Source organism: Pomacea canaliculata, linkage group LG11, assembly GCF_003073045.1.
Source record: "Pomacea canaliculata isolate SZHN2017 linkage group LG11, ASM307304v1, whole genome shotgun sequence".
In the NCBI taxonomy this organism is placed as follows: domain Eukaryota; kingdom Metazoa; phylum Mollusca; class Gastropoda; order Architaenioglossa; family Ampullariidae; genus Pomacea; species Pomacea canaliculata.
This window is the reverse complement of record NC_037600.1, coordinates 6,150,413-6,174,201: the sequence shown is the minus strand read 5'-3', so window position 1 is coordinate 6,174,201 and position 23,789 is coordinate 6,150,413. Positions and strand designations below refer to the sequence as shown.

The 23,789-nt window shown below is 37.2% G+C and overlaps 1 protein-coding gene across 1 annotated transcript; it reads left to right on the top strand.

The window, feature by feature from the left end:
• Nucleotides 1–307: 307 nt before the first annotated feature.
• On the top strand, nucleotides 308–12,020 carry LOC112575156. The gene is made up of 15 exons (XM_025256789.1): nucleotides 308–361; nucleotides 1,618–1,727; nucleotides 2,179–2,313; nucleotides 2,632–2,832; nucleotides 3,081–3,203; nucleotides 3,445–3,642; nucleotides 4,025–4,156; nucleotides 4,547–4,747; nucleotides 5,010–5,118; nucleotides 5,587–5,653; nucleotides 5,847–6,509; nucleotides 7,342–7,493; nucleotides 7,932–8,399; nucleotides 8,655–9,007; nucleotides 10,928–12,020. Exons 2-15 carry the CDS (start codon nucleotides 1,619–1,621, stop codon nucleotides 11,362–11,364), a joined length of 3,348 nt encoding a protein of 1,115 aa, XP_025112574.1. The 5' UTR covers nucleotides 308–361; nucleotide 1,618; the 3' UTR covers nucleotides 11,365–12,020.
• Nucleotides 12,021–23,789: the final 11,769 nt, after the last annotated feature.

The following is a 23,789-nucleotide window of genomic DNA, read 5'->3' as shown; positions in this document are numbered from 1 at the left end:
CGGATGTGCAAAACATTTTTTGCTGTATTAATAACGGTGTAACCCAGGAGGTCAATCGACTTATGATCTAGTCATAAGCCTGAGTCATGAAATGTTTGTCTGCTGAATGTGAATAGAAACCAAAGGCACATCGGGAATACCCGTTTCTGAAAAAAACATGTTTCCTTGACCTGACCTTGCTAGTAGATCAAACTGTCAGACAATGAATGGAAACGTCTGAGGTAAGTGATCTGATCAAACAATAATTCTCTTTTAAAAGCAAACGGTTCAGAGCGGTTATTAATAACAAACGACGGACATGAAAGGACGACAGGACTGATGACCTCACCGTGACTTCGCAATGTACAAAGTCTGGGCTTAGGTAACAGCAGGTTATTTTTAGCGATTTGTTTGTTTGTTATCGGCGTCGTATACAATATTGGAGGCTTTGGATATCTGCCGTGCACAGTAGAGAACACAAGGACAGAGAGCTTTGACAGCTGCAGTGTCGCTTGTAGCCAACCAACCTTGTAGGTCAAAGGACAAGTGTAAAGAGAGCAAATATAACGGTTTGAGGCGAGAGTCTGGGAGTGAAAAGAGAAACACGCGCCCACACAGCTGTTACAGGATGGGAAAAACTAGCTAGGAAAACAACTATGTTCTTAGACACTTGCTTAGGCAGTGTGTATGCATGTGTCTCTGTGTGTGTGAGCTCGAGTGTGTGTTCGTGCATGTGTTTGTATGAGCATGTGCATATTTGCGACAGCGTGTCTGCACGTGTAAGTGAGCGTGTGTGTGTGTGATGGTAGCAGCATAACTTTTTTGCCATATTTAGGCAACCCAAAACCTAAAACACTAGGAGCTTTTCTGAAGGCTGTGACAAAAAGCTTACAGACATGTAGCTGTCAGCTACAGTCATCAAAACGATACAATTGCCTTTAACATGAATTGCCTCCATGACCTGTAAAACATGTTTAAGTGTGGAGACAGCTAAAAGTTGAATTGCGTAGAAGTGCAGGAGCTGATATGTATGTTCACGTTTGCAAACGATAGACAAGAGGGTAAACTTTTTTTGCCTTTAGAACAAAAAAATAAGGCTATTGAGTAGATTTGTCTTTTCAAACTTAGCAGATTTGAAATCGATGTAGAGATGTAATTGGCTCTGTAAAGAAGTGTTTATTTGTCTACTTACTTTATACTTACTTCCGCTCCAAAATCTTTTTGTCTTTTTGTATTTACTAAAAACAAATATTTGTCTGTATTGAAATCTACAATAACAATACAATAGATTAGTTGTATAAATAATAAAACAAAGTGTAGTAGCATATAAAATGCATGTGAGTTGGTGTGTGTGTAGAGGGAGGGCGGGCGGCTCTTGAGCAAGAAAGGGAGAGAAACTTAGAGACAAGTGTGTGAGTGAGCAAGAGTTGCTTGGCCGTGACACCACCGCATGATTTATTTACCTTCACTTTAAACAAAGTGCCATCACGAACTCAATAAAACAATAGACCAAATGTTGACAATAAGAGCCCTTATTATAGCAATACTTATTATAGCAATACTTATTATAGCAATACTTTACACCAAACAAAATAAATAATATACAATATTGTGTTTCCATATCTGCTTGTTTCATAGCATGATGATCGTCAGAAGAATGATTGATAGTCTTTCTCCACACCTATATTTCTTCACCAGTCAGTACATCTTCTGGATGCTTATCTGTCTGCGCCCTGTGTGCACACAAGGTAACAACGGTATTATCGCATTTAAGGCTGATTACTGTGTTTATCTGATCTACTCAGCCGCTCAGTCCGTTACAAGAAATATTGTATCCAAGTGCTAAGGTCATTTATTGTCGTCTGTATTCTTGATAGAGATTTAGCTGTTAACTTAGAGAACCTTGAACTTGTAAAGTTTTAAAGAAAAACCCAACCTTTTGTTTTTGAACTACGCTCACTATCAGTTAAAGCAAATATCCAGCCATCATAAGGCCTAGAATGTTTTACTGTAGTTTGGTGCTCTACCTGAGGGATATGGGATCTGCCAGATACAAATATTGCCTTTCTTTATTGACTGAAATGAGCTAGGTCCTTCTATCTTAAATCAAAATTGTATTTGCTCGCGATCAGTACAAAATGGATACTCAGGTCTTAGAAAATAAGACCCTGACCAATTAGAGGGATTCTTTTGCTGCAGAGAGAAAAATCACTTGCAGCATACCATCAGTCCCGCCCTTACATGACACAGTCCTGACATGTCACTTCCCAGAAGACCTCAGTCTCACCAAGAAAGATTTCACTGTTTACCACAATGTTCAGCATGACATTCCAGGTAATGACACATGATGGGTGTGCAAATGCAATTATTTACAGGTCTGTAGTTTAATTTCAAGTTAGGCGGTTGATTATGTTTTTCCTTCGGCTACTAGCTTGACACGATGGTATTTTAACGACGTTGCTGCTGCTGCTGCTGCTGCTGCTGCTGCTGCTGCTGATGATGATGATGATGATGATGATGATGATGATGATGATAAGCGGCGATAGTAGCATTGTGGAGACAGATACAACGAAAAAAAATATGCAAATGAGACGTCCACAGACGTAAAAATATTGCCTTCCTGAATTAATGCATTTTTAGTGTTGTCTACAGAATCTGTGTTAGACTGCTGGTGGATAAAGGGAGTTCTAGACTGTTACACAAAACCAGGGTTCAAGTTTGATAGGAGAGTCAGCCAAACCCTGAACACTACAATCCACAATGTTACCATGGCAAGCACAGGCTCCTACACCTGTCAGGTCGCCGGCTACGCTTCGAGTTTTTTGGAAACTTGCGAACTCAGTTTGAAACCTGGTAAAGACACATTTCCAGAGCCAAAATCAACAAATATATTACTTTAGATTCATGTATGTACATCAAGCATAAGCTTTTGAAATATAGTGATAGTAGTAAAGTTAGCATTTTTTAAATTGTTATTAGTATTTCTTTGTTGATTATAACATCGACTAGTCTATTGCTTATTAAAATACCAATAATATTGAATTTTCCTTACTTTTATAACCTTACTCTTATTTTTTGATGCAAACTCTTATTTGCTTTAGTTTCAGGTAGCAAAATCAAGTGCAGCCTTTCCAGTACAACGCTCACCTGTCTGTTTGACCAAGATGTCCAGAAAACCCAGAAACGTTTCGCTGTGTACCGACACAATGCCAAAGAGAACCAAAGTAATATATTACTGAGGAGAACAGATATGTAAATAGAAACACAAAATAAAAATTTATTTCACCGACCGATGTTGCAAGAGAAACGTATTTTAAGGAAGTTACACATCACACAAAGTCAGTCGTACAGCTATCATGGATATATCTTTGTAAATATTCTGTCCCTCCTCCTACATAGTTACTCATAAAGCTACTAGTTATTTCAGTCATAACCCTACATAAAACTGTATGTATGTATGTGCAGGTGTGGTTAACTGCTCCTGGAAAGACGGTATATTATATTGTCATGTAGAAGATGGTTACTTCTTCGATAAAGAAGTCTCCTCCTATATACAAGTCGAGATCCCAAGCACTGACACGAAAGTAGATGCCTACACTTGCTTGTTGGAAGGATCTGATGCTGATGAACTGGCAATGTGTTTCTTGGAAACTGAGAGTAAAGGTATATAATATTTTTAGATCAACAGATATTTTTTACTTAAAAACAGATGACTGATGTTATAGCTATTATCTTTTGTGAAGAAAGGGTTGTATTATCTCTCTTCTCTTCTCCCTGTGTGTGTGTGTGTGTGCTTGTGTTAGTGAGTAAAGGAAATATAGAGATAAAGAGAAGGTATATAAACTGCATTTAATAAATATTGGTTCTCGATTGAGTACAAGAATGTACGTATATGGGTGTACGTTTTAGGTTTATTTACAAGGTATATTGTCAGAGATTTAAAACAAAATTAGTGTAAACTGGGAAGAAGACGGGCGTTATGACCTGAAATATCGGAATAATACTTTTTTTTTGCAAATGTCACCTCTTGTCGTTTGTATATCAGAGGGACACATCATATGTACTATCCCACCAGTAAAAATGTCCCAGGACGCGGTTCTGTCATGCAACTTTCCAGAAGACCTGAATGTGACCAAGAAAGACTTTGCAATATACCACTACCTGAACAATAATAGAGGTATCAAGATAATCTAAGCATACACTTAAGGACAAGCTGTTCAACTCTGAAAATACTTTTTGTTATACATCATAATTTAAAAAGTGTATGTATTTATATTTATTAGCTTTTTTTTACCTGTAAATCTTGTTTTATCTATTTTCTTTTTCAAATTTTGTCTTGAAAAATTTATCTTCCTTTTCAGTAAAAAATTTTTAGTCAGCCGCATGTATTTTTTTAATTGAAAGCGTATCAAAGTAATTGTTATTATACATTTACAGGAGAGTATCTCACTTAAGTAAAAATAAAAAAAACAGTTTTAAAAACAAGATAATTATAACTTGTAAACTTTAAAGAACAAACACAGTAATAAAGTAAAATGGAATGTTTAATAAAATATTTGTCGAACAGATGATATTCTAGACTGCTGGTGGCTTAGGGGTGAAATGACCTGCTCTGCAAAACCGGATATCGTGTATCAAACAAGTGTCAACAGATCCTTCACTATTTCTCTTCTCAATGTGTCGTCAACTCACACAGGACAATATGCTTGTCAGGTGGCTAACTACGACCCAACTTTAATTAAAACCTGCCACCTTCAAATTAAGTTTGGTAAGAGATTCGTTTCAGTGATTTTTTTAATTTGCCTACTAAGTTACTGGATCTTATTTTATGATTTTTAGTCTCTCCTTAATAACTGTACTAAATAATGAGTAAATGACAAATAAATGAGAACAAACTGTTTATGTTTATTAACATTGGAATTATTTGTTTCAAGAATTTTAATTTGCTGTTTACTTTTCTTTTTTACACTTACGTGTTGGAATTGTTCTTTTATTAAAACTTATAGAAATATAGATTATTTTGCTTACAGATGCAATAGAGGATCGCGAAAATACTTTGGCTGTCGTGGTGTCAATAGTTTTGGTAGGTGCTGTTCTTTTGGCAATTCTGATCATCGTTGTGATGCTGAAACGTAGAAGGTAAGAAAACAACAGTTTTTTGAATTATTAAAAATTTTTGTATGAAACATCTGCACGACGAAAGCATCAAACATGTTTTATCTTTTATGAAGAATTAGTGAACAGAATGTCTGATCAGGACATAACCCTAGACAGGATGCCTGCTGCGTATTATTTCCCTTTAACGTGTCAAAATATATTATAGTTACTTTTGTGTGTAGAAGGCTATATCCCACTATAAAACTCTAAAATATGAACAATATGGACGTAAACTGATGTGCAGTAGCGTAGTTAGATGCACAGCTCCGGGAATAGTTGGAAAACTCTATTGTAACAGTAAACACATTGTTGCCTACTCAGCCTCTTTTTTGAAGAAATCAGCTAGTAAGTATCCTTGCCCCTCACCTCCGATTCCTACGCCACAGATGTGAATAGTAAGCAGTGCAGATTAGGGCTACTCAATTAACTCTTTAACCCAATCTTGTTTAGGCGATGCAGATGCAAGAGAAAAGATGGGACTGAAAGCCAAGAAGACCAACCAATGATTGCCATAAATGTAAGTGCGTTAATGCAGAATAATGAACTGTCCTGATGTATGGTAATGGATGGTAAGTTTAAGTGAAGACCTTTTTAGAACATATGTATATCTGCGCACTTTAATATGTTCGTTTCCCAGCTCTATTCTATCCAGAAATTGAAACAAATAATTTCATACTAATAGTTTTTATCTTGTTTTCTATTTTATCAAGGACAAAAAAGTGACTGTGGAGTTTCAAGAATTTCTGTTAAAGAAAGTCAGAGAAATATTCCCAGACATGCGTAACACCTGCTACTTTGTGCCTTCAATCTACTTCAACAAAACTCGATATAAAACAGAAACTGTGGCCGGTCAAGTTGTTTACATTCCTGATCCTCCAGACCCCGGTGATGTACAGTACAACCAAGTCATGCAAAAAGTTTTGCTTTGCTTGCGCAACATCGTGAAAACTAAACATGAACGAATGTTTGTTCTCACAAATTTTAACTACGACGACTACTTGAACAACCCTGACCATAGTTTTATAAAACATGGCCTGCCTGTACCTGCTGGTCTGAAAAAACAGAAAGGAGACAACGAGATCAGTTGTGTTGATTTTCTGATCATCCATCGGCGGTACGGGGTGGTGGTTGGGGTGGTAAAGACTGTTAGTGACAAGGATGACGGAAGTGAGGATAGAAAGAAGAAAATTGATCACCTGATGGTCACAGAGGTGTCTGAAGCTATTCTACAACTGACAAAGGCAGTTCGTATGATAAAACATCTCATTTCAGACCAAAATCACCCTCTAAAAGTTCGACAGACCATAGTTTTACCCAGCGCCGCGAGTTCCACGCTAAACCGCGTTCTTCACAATCACCCTGACCTGGCTCAGGTAAGTTAGCGCATAGTGTCTTCTTCTTGAACAGATGTTTGAAAAATAAACTGAAAAACTCAACATTTTATAAAATGCTTACCGATATGAAAGTATTTGCCTCATTCTTTTCGAAACTGACTTTAGATTCTTGTGTTTATTGTATTTTTACTTTTCCCGATGCTGAACTGGAATACTCTTAGTAGCAGGTTGTAGATGATTTGAAACCAAACACCGTCAGGAGAACGCTAAGCTGCATTCCTGTATTCCCTGAAGGTCTGAAGGCATAAATAGGGAATAACATCCCAGAACTGTTCCTGCCCACTGCTGGTCTGCATCGAGGACTATCATTGACTTTTAATCACGTCATCGAGTGTTGACAGAATGTTCCTTTATTATGTAATGGTATCTACGGCTTTGTCGTTGCAGGTCAATGTTGCAATGTACATGTTGACAATGGTATTATTTTGAAAACAGGTTCAGTTTCCTTCCACACAGGAAATCTCACACTGTGATCATTTTTTTTGTTTCCACGATCAATTTTGTTTTGCCTTTTTTCGCCGTTATTTCTCCGAAGGTTGAGTATATTATGTTCTTTGCTAGCCCCACTTGGTCCCGTTGTTAAGAGGCGAGCTCTTATCTTGTTGTTGTTATTGTGTAAGCACGACAAATACATCCTAGGTTAGATGGCTATTGTAAATATCCTAAAAATGATCTCATTTAAAAACTCGAAATTTCAGAACATCGTTACACAGTTTTGATCGTGGATTAGGTTATTATCATGACGACGACGACGACAACGACGACGACGACGACGACGATGATGATGATGATGATGATGATGATGGTTTAGAAGCTGCGCAAGTGCTTTCAAACCAAAGACGTCCCAGTTCACCTATGCCTATGTGGCGACTCTCCTCTGATGACCTGGTGGGGCAGCTTGATGACTAAGTCTACAGATGACTGTATTATGAAAGATGATCTGTATGAATGCTTGATAGCAAGGTAAGTTCTCCCAAGTATTGTTTATTTACTTATTGAAATGAGTTTGCATATAAATATATACTCATAAGCAATCTCTTTGGAAGAAGGATATCTTGGTGGTAAATTCCCATGTTTGCGGAGCAGAAAGTCGCTCATATGACACCTGCTGTTACCTGTGGCTGGAAAACATTTGCTGTCCCCCATCAGTTTTCTGCAGAAAAGAGTCAGTACGTTGTTTATCAGGGGAGGCAAATCTACAGACAGAGAGAAAGTTGGACCTTTAATCGTGAACATTTCTTAATATTCATTCAGCAACTAGGTTTTAAACTCTTTGCCTTTCACTTTTTCAGGGAGGAAGAATTATTCAGTCTTTGATTTTATCACCATTGTTAATTATATATTATTTATTTTACTAAGACATTTTAATGTCGTAAAAACAAATACATGTTTTAATTACAGATTCTGTGGGCCTGCTACTACATCTGCTGTAGACATTCCAAGAACACCCGATGGCCTTCAAGTGCCGAAGACTGTGGACCAAGCCGTGTCCGTGATCGGAGACTTGTTTGATCGTTGTACACTGTACCCGGGTATGACAGACCTCATCCAGGAGCCTCGGGTGTTTCTTTCAGGACCACCAGGCACAGGAAAAACCAGGCTACTGGGTCTTGTGGGACGGAAATGGTTATCTGAAGGTCATGTGGTGCAAATAGTTAACACTTCAACTGAACTTACTTCTTCAACACTACAACTAGTAAAGATTCTGCAAGAGGCACAATCATCAGGCATTTCACCGAACGGAATGGTTGTCAGCTTAAATTGTAACACAAAGAGGAGAAAGGATATCCGTGACCTGATTACCAACCTAAAAGCAACTGCAGGCGAAAAATCTGTTTGTGTACTTGTTGATGACCTGGAGGTTAATGCGTACGTACAGAAACATTTTCTTGACCTGCTAATGTGTTGCGTATTGTATTTTCGCTATCGTTTTGTATGATGGATTACGATATTCTTTTAAATGCTTAAATGGATTTATTTTCATTTATCAAACAATATCTATAATGACAACTAGATACCTCGTAACTTTTACAAATTTAAAAAATTTTAGCTGTAATGTCAGTGACGCTATTAGTTCTACCCATACTAAATTTTATTTATTAAAACTCGGTTGTGTCTTAACAGGGAGAAGTCACAGCAGATTCACAAGTTTTTTAAAAGCCTACTTATGATATTGCCTAATATCAACTGCTGGGCAAGCAGCTGCAGCACTGAGAACGCGCCAGAAGGTTGGCGGTCAGAGGTTCTCACCATACCTATAAGCTGTCCGCCAACAGTACTACGAGAGGCGATGAAAGAAAAACGTATTCCCGGCGTACCACCCTATTCAGAGATCAAGTTTACACCACCTACTGAAGGCATGCCTGTGATAAGCATTCCTCACGAGCTTTGTCCATCTAGCAGGCACATTGATTATAAAATGTGTGGAAAAGAAATCCTGAAATTTTTATCACAAGTTCTTCGCATTTCTGGCATCGGTATGGTTTATCTTTATTTCCATCACATTTAGCTAACACTGATTTATGGAAAATCGCTTTCTCTTTTGTGTAAGTCTCTCTGTTTGTCTTTGCGTGTAAAGAGAGCGCGTGCATGCTTAAGAATGTTAGTGCTGATTTGGTCTTTAGCTGAATAAAAATACTAACTGTAAATCAAGTATACTTTCATCTGTAGAATTTCTTTGTACAAAAATGCTTTAAACTTTAAAAAATCTATCGCCTGCTATTATTCTTATTCGATGAATAAATGTTTGTGTTTGAAATTTCTTTTTTATCGAATTTTCAAAGATATAGACTTATTAAACTGAAATGTTTTAGAACAAAAAGTTGTTTAAAAATTTGTCGAATATTTAACATCCATGATATTAGCGCAACAGTCTTCACAAAAAATATATCCAGAAAAGAAATAAATGTGTGTGTGTGTGTGTGTGTAAGGTTTTTTTATTTATTTATTTATTTTGTAAAGTAACGACAGGTGTTTATCTACGGCACTCACTGTCATGGCTGCTTAAAAAATCAACTTTCATCCACAGTAACACATCAAGCAAGGTTTACTAACTCAAAAGCACATACGACGATGAAATAATCTTTCTATAGAAGACAAGTCTGAGTGATTTTGTTGAGTATGGTTTACAGGTGCATTTTTTCCATTCTGCACAACGCTTATGTGTGTCATCGGCTCTCATCAAAGGAGACAGTTTGCCAAAACCTCATTTTCCTAAATTGTCCCTGAACGTTTGGGTACTCGGACTTTTCGACGGCGGACGTTTCACCGACAGTCGTTTTGGAGCCGGACGTTTTGGCGACCGGATCTGTAGCCGAGGGAGGTATCGTCGACAAACATTTCGGCGCGGGGCCCTTAGCCGACGGACGTTTTGTCGACGAACATTTCGCCACTGCATTTCGGCATTTCACGCGGACCTTTAGCCGAAGTCAAGTGTGTGACGCCCCTTAGCTCACACATTTCTCTCGCCATTGTATCAATGTATCAGTGAACTCTCTCTCTCACTACCCTCTTCATGTGAACCGTTAGCTCACACATTTCTCTCGCCATTGTATCAATGTGTGTCTCTGCCAGTTCTCACGTTCACCTTCCACCTGGACAATATTTATGTTTGTCATCTGTCTCACGTTCCCTCGAGATAGTGCTTCATTCATTCATGTGTGTGCAAGATTCTGAGAAGTAAGTAAGCTCTCTCTTTCTCTCTCGCTCGCGCTCTCGCTCTCACTCTCGCTCTCGCTCTCTGACATAATGCGTCGAAAAGTCTGTCTGCGAAACATCCGGTTAACGAAACCTCCGTCGACGAAACATACGTCGGCAAAACGTCCGACTCCGAAACGTCCATCGGCTGAACGTCCGCACACCGAACGTTTGACATCTTTTCCACTTTCAAAGGCTGTGTCTGTGATCCAATTCCTCCAATGGGCTTGCAAGTCCATCTTTTTCAGAATTATCTTTCATATCAAAAAATGTTTTCCAGTTACCTTCTTCCTTTGTGTAGATGAATTTCCTTCACGTTTGTCGTCTGTTTGCTTTTGCGAGATGGATTTTTGTTTACTATTTTTGTATTTGTTTGGTTTTTTTTTTTTTTGCTGTATGGTAATCTGTAAGCTTCTTTCGTGGACATTGCATCGAACTCAACCTTTTAGACTGATACTAATTTTTCATAATAATAATAAGTTATTTACGATTATCATCTTGATTTTTTCTGATTAATTTTCATTTCATATCATTTTCCATGTAGCACAAAAACATCGCCTATTTATCTTGAATGCTTTAATGCTGAGATATAACGCGTTATATTGCTAATTTAAAATAATAGACAAGACATATTTTTGAAAAAAAGCATAACTTGTATATTTACACTTTAAAAACTAATTGTCTCTGCGACTGGTTTGCAGGCGCAAATCCTGGGACGATGGACACGCTTGCCTTGGAACATCAAAGGCAATACAGACAACCAACAGCTCTCCAGTACAGAGACCTTTTAATGTTGTTTGAAGACGATGTCACACAGTTTATGCCTGTGGTTACTGCTTTTAAAGAATCCGGAATCCCTGTGCAGATTATTGACTACAAGAACCAAGAGGATGTGTTAAATAATAATCTTGTGGTTGCCGCAAACGCCGGCTTCTTGTTAGGAATTAAAAGAAAAGTGGTTATTTATGTTAAAGGAAATACAGAGCCATCAGACATCTCTGTGAGCTGGAACAAACTGCGAAGTATAACCAACTGTACTTCCCAACTAGTGTTGGTTTCTGAACCTTTCGAATATTTTATGAATAAACTTGTAACAGTAGCAGAAAACGTTTTTACAAATTTGTTTGGTCCTATTTAGGCTTCTGTTACAAACAATGTTGTGAAAACTAGATGGACTATCAAATATGGTTTGCAAAGGGACTTTGCTTATCTTTCGTCACTTTTGATTGGCCTGATGTTCCTAAGGGAGTCCTGTTATGCCGAGTTATATGTTTAAATGGGAAGTCGACTGTGTACACAGCCATTGGTTGTCTTGTCGAATATAAATTAGGAGACATTACTTCCGATTCTTCGTCTGGAATGCACGCACTTTTCTCTAATTCATAAATCGATCTGAAAGCTATGTTTAACATATCGATGCTTGATGTTGTCACATTACTTTGTTTTTTACCCTTTTTCTCAATCTGCACATCTAAGGGTAAAAGTTAATGACATTTATTAGCCCTAACCTTTGCAGGTAATAGACTGTCGAACTAGCGTGTATACCATTAGCTATAGTGGCAAGTTCAATTTAGCCATTTCTGTAATCCTTATGTGGATTTTTTTTATTGCAACTGCTTCGAATGAGGATTACGTGTACATTCAGCAGAAGACCTCTTTGAACTGTTGTTGGTTCATGCAAATCATGCAAATCAGTGCTTTGCTTTAAATGTACATGTTAACCGTAGCGTCTCAGTCCTCGTCTCAATTTTCTATGCTCTTGATATGTCTGTCAGCACATTAAATTTTCGCTTCATCCGATCAAAAGTGTTTTCCCTTCAATTTGCAGACTGCGTGACATCACAAGTTGTACATCACAACTGGTGTATGTTCGGAGCTACTCATAATTTCTCTCATTGACAGCCAGGTGAACTGTAGTATGTGTTGACTCGACCACTAAATAGCCTTTTGCAAATAGCTAAACAGATGTACAGATAGACAAAAAAATTTCAATCCACGTGTATAAAACGGTGTAGCACAGCACTATACTTACACTTTCCCTTATTGCTTGCTTTTTTTTAATCAATAAATTGAAGTTGCTCTGTTTGCATATATAAGCTATAAGTGTCCACGGTTGTAAACACAAAATAAAGTACAGGTAGTCCTCGGGTTACGACGGTCTCGAGTTACGTCGTTTCGTGGTTACGACGCTCATTCCGACTTACGAGGTCAGTGCATCAAAGAAAAGGAAGGCCATCACCATGGAGGTGAAAGTGGATATCATAAGGCAATCTGAGAAGGGGGAAACAGCAACAGAAATTAGCAGGTTATTAGGACTTAGTCGTTCGACTGTCGCTACGATTATCAAGGATAAAGATCGCATCCTTGAACACGTGACAGGATCTGCTCCTATGAAGGCGACAGTGATAACAAAGCGTAGTGTACTGTACAATATTTTACTGTACTTATCTTTATTGATAATTATGTAGGGTACTGTGCTAGGATAGGTGTTTGGACAGGCTAAGTGTTTGCAGTACTGTACTGTTATTATGGTACAGTACTGTATGAACATATGATCCGACTTACGTCGAAATTCGGTTTACGACGCCGCGTTAAGAACGGATCCTCGTCGTAAGTCGAGGACTACCTGTATCTGACACTTTGTCTCGTGTCTGTTAGAGAGACAGAAAAAAACCAAATGAGAGTGACACTGACAACGACGAACCGATGCTCACGCCAGAACGCAGAGAAAATAATATTTTAATGATTTACTGATTAATAACTTTTAAAAACCAATAGACTTAAACCAAATGAATTTATATATATATACCATAAATGGATGTGTGTGTGTGTATGAATATATCTTACCAGTAACATGATTGGAAGTAATGTAAAATGTTGCCACCTCGAAGCTCAGTGGAGGAAGAAATCGGAAATACCAGCTCCACTCTCCAGCTCACCTGTGTCTACCAACATATAATCTCTACCTGACTATTATGGGCCATAAAAATGCAACAGGTTTCTTCTTTATTTGCTGTGCATTACAAAGTTTAGTGCCCTGTTTTCAAAAGAGCGTAGAGAGTTTGCGGGTACATGGGTAAGCTTGTGTTGATTGACATTTTAATGACAGATATCCTGTTTGTGCTTTCGACAGCAAAGTTTGATGGAAAAAAATAGTCACTGTTTTCTCATCGTCAAAATTTTCATCTTTCCTGGATCGACAATGAAGATTATCTTATTTTTTCTCCTGTGCACTCTTATTGTTACAGGAAAATGTCATAGAGGAATACATTCGTGTCTAATTCGTCCACATTGTCTTTTTGTCTCGATTGCTCTTTGTAACTATAAATATGTGTGTGTGTGTGCAGGACGATTATAATGGACAACAAATGCATTAAGAAAGGAGAAAAGAAGAGAATAAGTCTGTTAATGATATAATGTGTTAGATATGTACCTTGATAAATAATGTTGATCATCTATATCATAATAATAATAGTAATGTCTCTTCATAACTCTAGATTCTTCGGCCCTGCTACTAGGTCTCGTTTTCAGAATCTATGTGAACCCGAAGCCATATTAACTTACAAACTGCATAAAACAATGGACCAAGCCTTGTCCTTTACTGGAGACTTGTTTGAACAACCCATGGTGTGTCCGGATACTACAAACCTCGATGAGCCTCGAATGTTACTTGTTGGGCCATCACGTACCTGCAAAACCAGAATGTTGTCTTTAGTCGGAAGGAAAGGGATGTCTGAGGGTATGTTGTGTGTATCATTAGCACATGGACTAAGGGTCGTGCAGCGGCAAGACAGTTAAAAAAGCTGCACCAAAACTCTGTAAGAATATCACCAGAAAAAAACTGGTTCGTTATTTATTATGCGACATAAACAAGAAAAAAGTGCAAGCTGTCGCTGAAGAGCTGAAAAGTCGTTTGCGAAAACATCTGTCATTGCCCTTATCGTCCCCATAAACCATACGTAGGAAGCAAAATACTAAACATGGACCATTTATCTTAAACAAGTGGACAGACTTTGGATTTGAACTGACTAATTGAGATACAGGACCTCGCTGAGCTCGACTATGTGAGGTGACTTGCAACTCTAGTTTTGTATGTAAAGACTATGCACGAAATTCTCTTCGTCGTAATGGAAAGACGATGAAAAAAAACATCAAATGAGTTGACCTCTTAATCATCCATCGAAAGTTTGAGTTTACAGATACAGTGGTCAAAACTTTCAGCAGCAGCCCAGTCAATGAACAAAGTGATTAACAAACAACTAAGGAAATAATCGTGGGACAATTCAAAGAAGCCATGTCCATATCGCAACTTAAAAAAGGAAGGAACATAATACATTATTTGATGTTAGATAAAACAAAGTGTTCTGGAGTTTGGATAGTTTTGATACTGTGTCTGATCTACCCAGTCTCATAACAAGTGACATATTATCCGTTTACAAGTGTCATTGATCTTTTCTGTATTTTTTTAAGACATTATGCTCCTAAAGAACTTTTAACCTATGAAGTGTCGAAGAAAAGCCCTACCTCTGGTTTTGAACCACGCTCCCAATCAGTTACAGAAAATTGTAGCCATCTTAATGCCTAGAACCTTTTTTTATATCTAAATTCGGCTGCGCTACCCGAGAAACTTGGGACTTCCCAGACACACAATCCTTCCTATCTTTTTGACTGTAAGGACCTAAGTCTTTCAGTGCTGAATGAAAATGTTAGAGGGTTGAGGCATATTTCTCGAAAACCGTACAAACCGGATTCTCAAGTTTTGGAAAGTAGGACAAACTAAATTCGGGGTTAATTTTGCTACAGAGGAACAGATCACATACAGAATACTGTCAGTAAAGCCCTTACATGTCCTGACATGTCACTCTCCAGAATTGTCACCAAGAAAGATTTCACCAGTACAGGTAATGACCTAAAGTCTTGCTTTAGTACTTACTCGTCTATCACGGCTAAACGACTGATGTCTATAACAGACGAGCATCGTACTATTTGCATTTTTTTCTATCATAAATTAATACACAAATATATTTGCTACTATAGTTTTAAATTTTGTGTCAATGACTCTTTATCACTTCACAAAACTGTTTATCAATACATAAATGTTTTACAGTTTCAGGAGTGATTACCTACTCTAAGGGAGCTAAACACATGACCCCGGTACTAAATGTTATTAAAGACCTTTTTTATTCCTTCTTACACTAAATACTACTAATATGCTCTTCATAGCAAGCAGGCAACTTATAAAGGAACATAAATGTTTTCCATAAACAACAACATCATCCCTCTTTGCGAAACAAGCTACAGGGGCTAGCATACTTTACATGTGAACCTTAATACCTTAGAAATTATTTATTACTTATAAACATGATCTCGCTAAGGAATTAGCGCCATCAGTATACCCACTGCAAGCTGAAGAAGATGATGAGCTGGGGATCTTACTTGAAAGAGAAGACAACAAGGTAGTGTGGTATTCTCAGAGATTTTTCTAATAAGTTCCAATGGTATTTAAAACAGTCGTTATTGCCTCCAGGGTTTGTTTTTGCTGTATTTATTTTGAACCATGGTCTGTACTATCACAGTTTACTTCTAAGTTAGACATCCCCTATTAATAAATACATGCATAATATTGACATAGACACATTACCCTAATATGGAGGGTGAGTCATTGCGTTCTAGTACGTGCGATGTGATATTGGGGTAACACGAGGAGACCCTCCCTGACCTAGATTGACATCCGGAGCTGATTTCTAAAGGTCAGGGTAATAGCTGAGATTTTCCCCCAGAGTGTGCCTTTCAACTGACTTGTGATCATTGGATGTCTCCTGTTATTAATATTTGAATGATCAAGAGGAGCAAGACGTTTGCCTGTGGTGACAAGTAAGCTCGAATTTCTTTTTCTCTAAATGAGGTGACTAGATTTTAACAAATGATTTAACTTATTGCCAGTTCCTATGAAAGTTAAAATGACAAGCTGATTATATAGTTATGTGAAAAGGTTTTGGTACAACATGCTAGTTTATTTACTGACTATATGAATCAAGTTTAACATTTTAAGTATCTCTTGGTCTGTTCTGCGTTCCTCAAAGACGATACAGTGACTCCTCTGAAGTATAAGTTACAACGATTCACAGTCTTGTTATCTACATTTAAGGCACTTCCATTTAAATACTACTGGATGATTTTTGTGTGTAAGAGAGAGTTATCTATAGATAGAAAGATTAAGAGAGACAGAATGAGCGAGTAAAAGTTGTGGATACGCGGGTGTGGTTGTGTGTTTGGATGTGTCCTCCATGCCATTATGAGTAATAGATATTGTATTTGTAACTTCTACAGCAAAGTTTAATGTATAAAAAAATCAAGGTTTTGTTTTTAGGCCAAAATTGACACCTTCCCAGCAGTCAGCTCTCTTGTTGGACGATGAACGTTTTCTTAATGTTTTGTCTGTGCGCTGTTACTGTCACAGGGCAAGGTGAGTGTGGAATCTTGATACTTTTGAAATACATTTATTTCTTTATTTTTATTCTCTTTATTTATATCTGTGCGTGCCCACTACCAACAATAACACTTCTACTACAGCACAGTATGTTTAGTTACAGCAGCTTTAGTTTAGACACCAGTACAAGTCCTTCAAGGGAATGATACACTCAAGTATATTCATTGTATATTAACACATTAGGTACTATTGAAAAAAAGAAGTCATAGAAAAAAACATCAAATATTATTATCTGAACGGTTATAGACACTTTCTATAACTTGAGGTAAGGACGGTAGAAAGATAGTAGCAACGTAAGACGATTCACCCTCAGGGAAAAACGATGAACAGGAAATGTAGTGACCTTTCTGGTATTGGCCATCACAACTGTTAACAAGAAATATTTTTCTAACATACATTAGATCAAAAAGTTCCATTCATATCATATAACACACATGTGACAGAGGGTTTATAAGTACACATAAAAGCGATTTGGATTTCACAACATAAATGTAATGAATATAATAACAAGCAGCAGTCTTATTATTCAATAGTAAATTTGTTCGTTTCTATACATATGGGAAAACCCATATTAATAGATTATGTCCTGCTGTTAACCAATCCTGCTTGTGGATCAAAGATAATGATTGTTTAAGAATAAGAGGAGAATCATATAAAAGTATGGAAATAATAATATAACTATGAGTTTCAATGATTTAATATTATGACCTCACTTCGTTTCATTTACTGTTCAAACTGTATGAGAACCTGTCTGATGAGCATTAATGGTGGTAGTTTACCTCATGTCATGGAAGAAAGGATCGAGATGAAAAAGTGATTGCATATCTGCATGTTTTGCTTTCTGGTTTCTTTGTTTTGCGAGATTTGTTGCTATTAACTGTACTGCTGTAATCTACTGTGGCATGAAATATAAACAACGGTGTATTATCAGATGGCAGCATCACGTGTACAGTACTACCTGTAGAGATGTTCCACGACACGGTTCTGACATGTAACTTTCCAGAAAACCTGAATGTCACCAAAAGAGACTTCGCAGTGTACCACAACCCCACCAAAGACAGAGGTGCAACCTTTTAGGAAATATGGACTTAAAAATTTCCGATTTTTTACATTTTTAGTCTCAATCACTTAGCAGCTTTTTATCATGTTGTACAAATGTTTCTTCTTCATTTGTCTGCATTCGATCATTTATTTTCTTTACCTACATTGCTGATAATTTCTGTTTCTTTCAAATCAAATAATTTTGGAATTTTAATTTTGCTGTTGAAATTTCACAGTTTCAATGGACCTTAAATGCTATTATTTGGCATTAAAGACCTGTAGCCAGAATATTTTATATTGGCTGCTTTGTCCTTTTTAAATAATGATTCATTATCTATATATATATATACATATTATGAACGATTTATGAACGATTTACAGATGCTGTTGTAGACTGTTGGTGGCTAAAGGGCAACATGTCATGCTATGCTAAACCCTCTGTCACATATGAAGCTAGTGTCAGCAGAATTTTTTACATTATATTTCACAATGTGTCTTCAACTGTCGCTGGCACATACGCTTGTCAAATGGCTAACTATGATGCAAAATTTATTACCACCTGCCAGCTGGAAATTGTGAATGGTAAGTTAATCTCTTTTTTTTTAGGAATGAAACTAGTAACTTAGTTTTGAAACATTTTATTCTATGAACGCCAGCATCGTTACTATTGCACTCTAACCTCAAGATTAAGTTTTGGAAAATATTAGTTTCCGATATGAAATTACTAATAGTGTTTCTTGAGCATTAGCCAACAAGTTCGTTTCCTTTGACTATTTACTTTGGTGTTTTTCTGATAAAGGCTTTCCAGTAAACAATCCACAGATTGTCTTTTCTTTAACAAAGCTTGAATTTGGTGTTCGTATCTTTATGTTTTGTTGGTATCTTCGCATTTTCTTTATATTTTCCGTGATTATGACTCGTTTGTATTGGAACTGTTTTGCAATGTATATGAAACTATTTTATGCATACTACGTTACAGTCATGTTATTTTTGATTGATTTTAGTTCCCCTGAAACAAATATAGACAAATATTCTTCTTTTTTGTTTGCTTTCAAGTGGGTTCTTTCCATTTTGTGTTTGTACTAGTCACTACGGATATTCAGGATAATGGTTCTGCTATCGGATTAATAGCAATTTTGGCAGCTGGAATTCTTTCGGTACCTATACTTATCTTCTTTATACTGAGATACAGCAGGTATGTAAAAGTTAAAATTATAATATTACTCGCTAATTTTGTTTATTCTAAGAAAGTAGATAAAGCAATGCATGTATTTCTATAATATTTAGGATGGTAACAAACAAGAGACAATAACACATTATCTTGTTGAGTATGTAGATCACTATCTACTTCTTTTTTCTACAAATTACTTTAAACAGGACAACATTAAACAGACCCGTATAACAACTTTTAACTTAATGGCAAAAACTGAACTTAGTATTTAGAGTTGGGCTGATGGGTCAAGAAAAAGAATCATTTTTTTTTTGTAATTTTCTCTGATAGCCTGCAGACCCATGAAATCACCAAGACCTTTTCACTCATGAAACTAAAAATATCTATTTAATTTACCACCTTGCTTCTGTTTTCATCCGTTTCACACCACTTAGAACTTTATCCAATATCTCTACATCTCAGTTATCATATTTCTGTCTGTAGCAGTAATAATATTTGTGAATTGAGACACAACTTGGTGTTTATTTTATCAAATGATTCTATACAGGATTCGACGAACGACTGATATCATTCAAGGAGATGAACAACAGCTAATGATAAATGTGAGTAGGTCAAATTAGTCTCATTTTCAAGACACCAACACCAATTCATTCTTCTAGTGGATATTGATGATGTTGAAGTTTATCTTTTCAATACCTGTTCTTGAAAAATTACGAAGAAATTGTCAATAAACATTTGACCTTAAATTTGATGTTTAAGAATTTACTTTGACTTTTTTCAGGATCAGTACAATCGATTGACAAAGAAATTTCAAGATAGCCTATTGGAAAATGTCCAAAAAATGTATCCGAATATGCTTGATGGGTCATACTTTGTACCTCCTGTCTATTTTAACAAAACTCGATGTACAACACAGTCTGTGGCCGATAAAACTATCTTCGTTCTCGACCCTCCCGACCCGAGGCAGGTGAGACATGACCGAGCCATGCAACACGTTGTACACTGCCTGCGCCAGATGCCAGAACAGGACAATGAACCAATGTTTGTCTTGACACAGTTCAAGTATGAAGACTACCTGAACAGTCCTGGCAGTTGCTTTGCAAAACACAGCTTGCCTACATTTTCTAGTCTCAAGGGAGATAATAAGAACAAGGGGACAGAATGCTTTGATGCTCTTTTTATCCATCGACATCACGGGGTATTGGTTGGAGTAGTCAAGGCTGTCAAAGAAGATTGTAGTCATGATAGTGAGGAGACAATTGATGACATTATAGTCTCAGATGTGTGTGAAGCCATCCAGCAGCTAAAGAAGGCAGATCGTGTAATGCATCACCTGCTGTCAGATCTTGCTCCAATCAGAGTTCAACTGGTCCTAATGTTACCCAACATTACATTGTCCACATTACAACGTGTGATCATCAAACATACTAACGTGGCCCAGGTGAACCTTTTTGTTTTGCTTGTGTTTAGAGGTCGTTTAGCTTGTTTTATCTACTTTTAATAATTATTTTTTATAACTTTATCAAAATAATGATAAATAAATAAATAATGGAACATAGATATGCTGCTTTTTGCTTTGGGAAATTAATGCTCTTGGAAGACATCTGTTTTTAGGAACTTTTATCCTTCTGGTATCATATTTCCATTGTTACAAATTTACTACAATTTGTAGACTGGTGATAGTTATAGTTAAAATGTGTAATTAACTTTATTGAAGCACAACTTTATTTAAATAGTAAATCACTTCATATTAATTTAGCCTAATTAAACAATTTTAAACACACTCATTCTATTTATTCTGTTGCCAGCTTAATGCAAAATTGTGTGGTCTATAGCAAAAGTGAATTACCTGTAACTTTGAATAATAAATATCATACTTTTATAATTATTATAAACTTTTTATAATAAATTCCAGGACTTAATTGATTGCATGAGACTGAAACAAACTGATGACCTCACTCAGCTCTGTCTGTGTGCTGATCACCTATCAAATCCCAGTGTCCCATGGAATGTCGATCCTACTGTTGTAAATCATCTCAGAGCTTGGTGGGAACGGGTGATACGTGTACCTGCAGATGAACCCAACATGACCGATGAGTTCTTTCAAATAATAATATCAAGGTGAGATTATGTCAGCCCAGAAAAGTGACAGAGTTTATTTGTATTTCCATAAATTGAAAATATGGGGATTAAAAGGGCTCAATAAATAAATTAAATGGCAATTTAAAGAACATTAAACCAAAATACAAATTATTACAAATAGTAGCGAGAACAAAATGTCTCCAGTTTAAGTATATATATATATCAATTATACAATTATTAATAATTCTTTTAAATTTGAATGGCAGATTCTGTGGTCCTGCAACCCAGTCCGGTCTTAATTTTCCAAATGAACTTAAGCACTACAAGTTGCCTCAGACCCTCAGCGAAGCTGTATCACTGATCGGTGACTTGTTTGAACAATACAGCATCTACCGAGATATGAGAAACTTGCTTGATGAGCGCCGGGTGCTCTTGAAGGGGCTACCTGGCACCGGAAAAACCAGAATGTTGGCTTTGGTGGGAAAAAAGTGGATAGCCAGGGGTCACACCGTGTACCTGATAAACACGTTGGACAAACGTGGTGGAGCTACGATGGAACTAGAAGGGTTGTTAAAGCAAACATCTTCAGCACAGTCTCAAGACGAAAGTAAACAAAAGACAATAAACATTGTGTTGTGCAACAGAGATGACGATAAGAAATTAGACGATACCATTCAGTTGCTAATTAATCACGCAAAGGACAAACCTTTGTTTGCATTGGTTGATGAGCTGAATCCTAAGAAGTAATGCTCATGATCCTTTTGATGGGAATGGATGATGGATGATGATGATGGATGATGGAGGATGGATGGATGATGGAGGATGGATGATGGAGGATGACGATAGATGATAGATGATGGATGATGGAGGATAGAGGATGATAAATGATGATGGATAATGATTTAAATTGCTGCTGATTTGTATTTTTTTCAGAATTGTTCTGCCGATAAGTTGTGCTTGACGGTTCTTTTCTTTCAGAAAGAAATTAAAACAAGTCAAAATATTTCTTCAAACGCTTCAAGAGAAAATCCCACACCTTCACTTGTGGGTCGCCAGCTGCAGCCGGCACTTCAAATTGCATGGTTGGAAAGAAAGGTTTATTACAATTCCTGTAAGTTTGCCCCCAGCTGTTGTGCGACAAACGAAACAAAGTTTATCCATGGCTGATGGTAGTGAGTATACGACTAGCAAGCATCTACCATTTACGGACGGCTTACTGTCAAGATTTTTGCCATTTGGGTCAAGGTCATAGCCTGAGAGAGCCACGTGACTGTGACGCTTGCGGGATGGACATTGCCACATTCTTACAACGAGACCTTAATCTTACAGATAGAGGTACTTATTTTTTTATTTGTACTTTAAGCATCGTATTGATGGACATGTGTATGGAAATGTCAACTCACACACAATAACACAAGATGTCAACATGCTGTCAATGCTTAGCTACTTCTAAAGTTTCTAACCTTGACCACCATATATATATAGCTATACATGTGTCACCTGAATAGTTATTTATGTAATTAGTGTCTATATGTGCTAATGGCTGTAAATGTTTGCAGATCCAGATATCACTGCCATGGAAACAAGACCTGTGACTCAAGAAAGAACATGGAGTCATCCTTCTGCCCTTCACTACAGAGATATTTTAATATTATTTGAAAGTGATGTCACAGAGGACACGCCAATGGTGAAGTCTTTAATAAAATCCGGAATTCCAGTAGAGGTCATTCATTTTCAGAATCAGAAGTCGTTTCGCAACAGTAACAGTGACACTGTGCTAGTTGTCAAAGCAAATTCCCTCTGCAGACTCAGAAGAAAGGTAGTTGTTTATGTGGAGGGAGCTATACATAGAACGGCTACCTCGGGTGGGTGGAGCAGATTTCTTGGTATCACCAGTTGTACGTCACAGCTGGTCATCGTTCGTTGGCAATAAGGCTAAACATCCACTCTGGAACATTGAGTACTTGATCTTACATTTTACTGTTGCATATTCCCGCACACGTATCACTATCTCCCATCCATTGACTGCCATCCATTCGCTGATCACCAGTCAACCTGCCGGCCATTACCTATGATCAGGGGACCTTGCTACTACTAGACGCAAAAAACTGTCATTCTACCCATTGTTGCTACCCATCTTGGTGTTCCAGTCTTGTAACACCACCGAATGACATTCGTTTTAGTACTATCTTTCCATTTGTAGAAAACTTATTTTTCTTTCACTTTATGCATGACACTCAGAATGTAACTATAAGTAACGGTGACATTGCGAATAAAATATCAGCCTGTCGGAGATGGGTATGTAGCTGAAGACGGCTACCACCATTTTTCGTCAGACAAAGCATCCCACCCCATGTTTAGTTTACTCCCAACTGTGCCAGTCTGTGTCTTTAGTCAGCTGATGTCTTCCCTCAGTCTGACCATCTGACCCCTGCCAGTCCCACAATGGTCCACCTGTGTATGAGTGATTTCATGCTCCTTGCAAACACTGTTATCATGTGGGGGCATCCCTGGTCCTGATCGATGCTTCTGTGCATAATTAATTTGCATTTAACTATTTTGCTGTGTGTGTTTATAAATTAACTCTCACAAACTGTAAATTGCCTTTATCATAAATCACATATTAGGTTTGTTTGTATTAAAATGAACGTGTAGTGTTTGTTTTCATGATACTCTAGATTTGACTGCATACATAGAATACGTTTGGTCCTTTAATATGGTGTGTAACATGTGTTAGGGGATACTTGCCAACGAGCAAATTAAAGTTTGTGTCTGGTCA

What these genes read in the sequence shown, in the direction of transcription:
- LOC112575156 (XM_025256789.1), top strand. Translation starts at nt 1,619, where the DNA reads ATGATGATCGTCAGAAGAATGATTGATAGTCTTTCTCCACACCTATAT. An exon ending in CAATGCCAAAGAGAACCAAA is followed by an intron (nt 3,204 to 3,444) that starts GTAATATATTAC and finishes ATGTATGTGCAG; the next exon opens with GTGTGGTTAACTGCTCCTGG. An exon ending in ATCACCCTGACCTGGCTCAG is followed by an intron (nt 6,510 to 7,341) that starts GTAAGTTAGCGC and finishes ATGATGGTTTAG; the next exon opens with AAGCTGCGCAAGTGCTTTCA.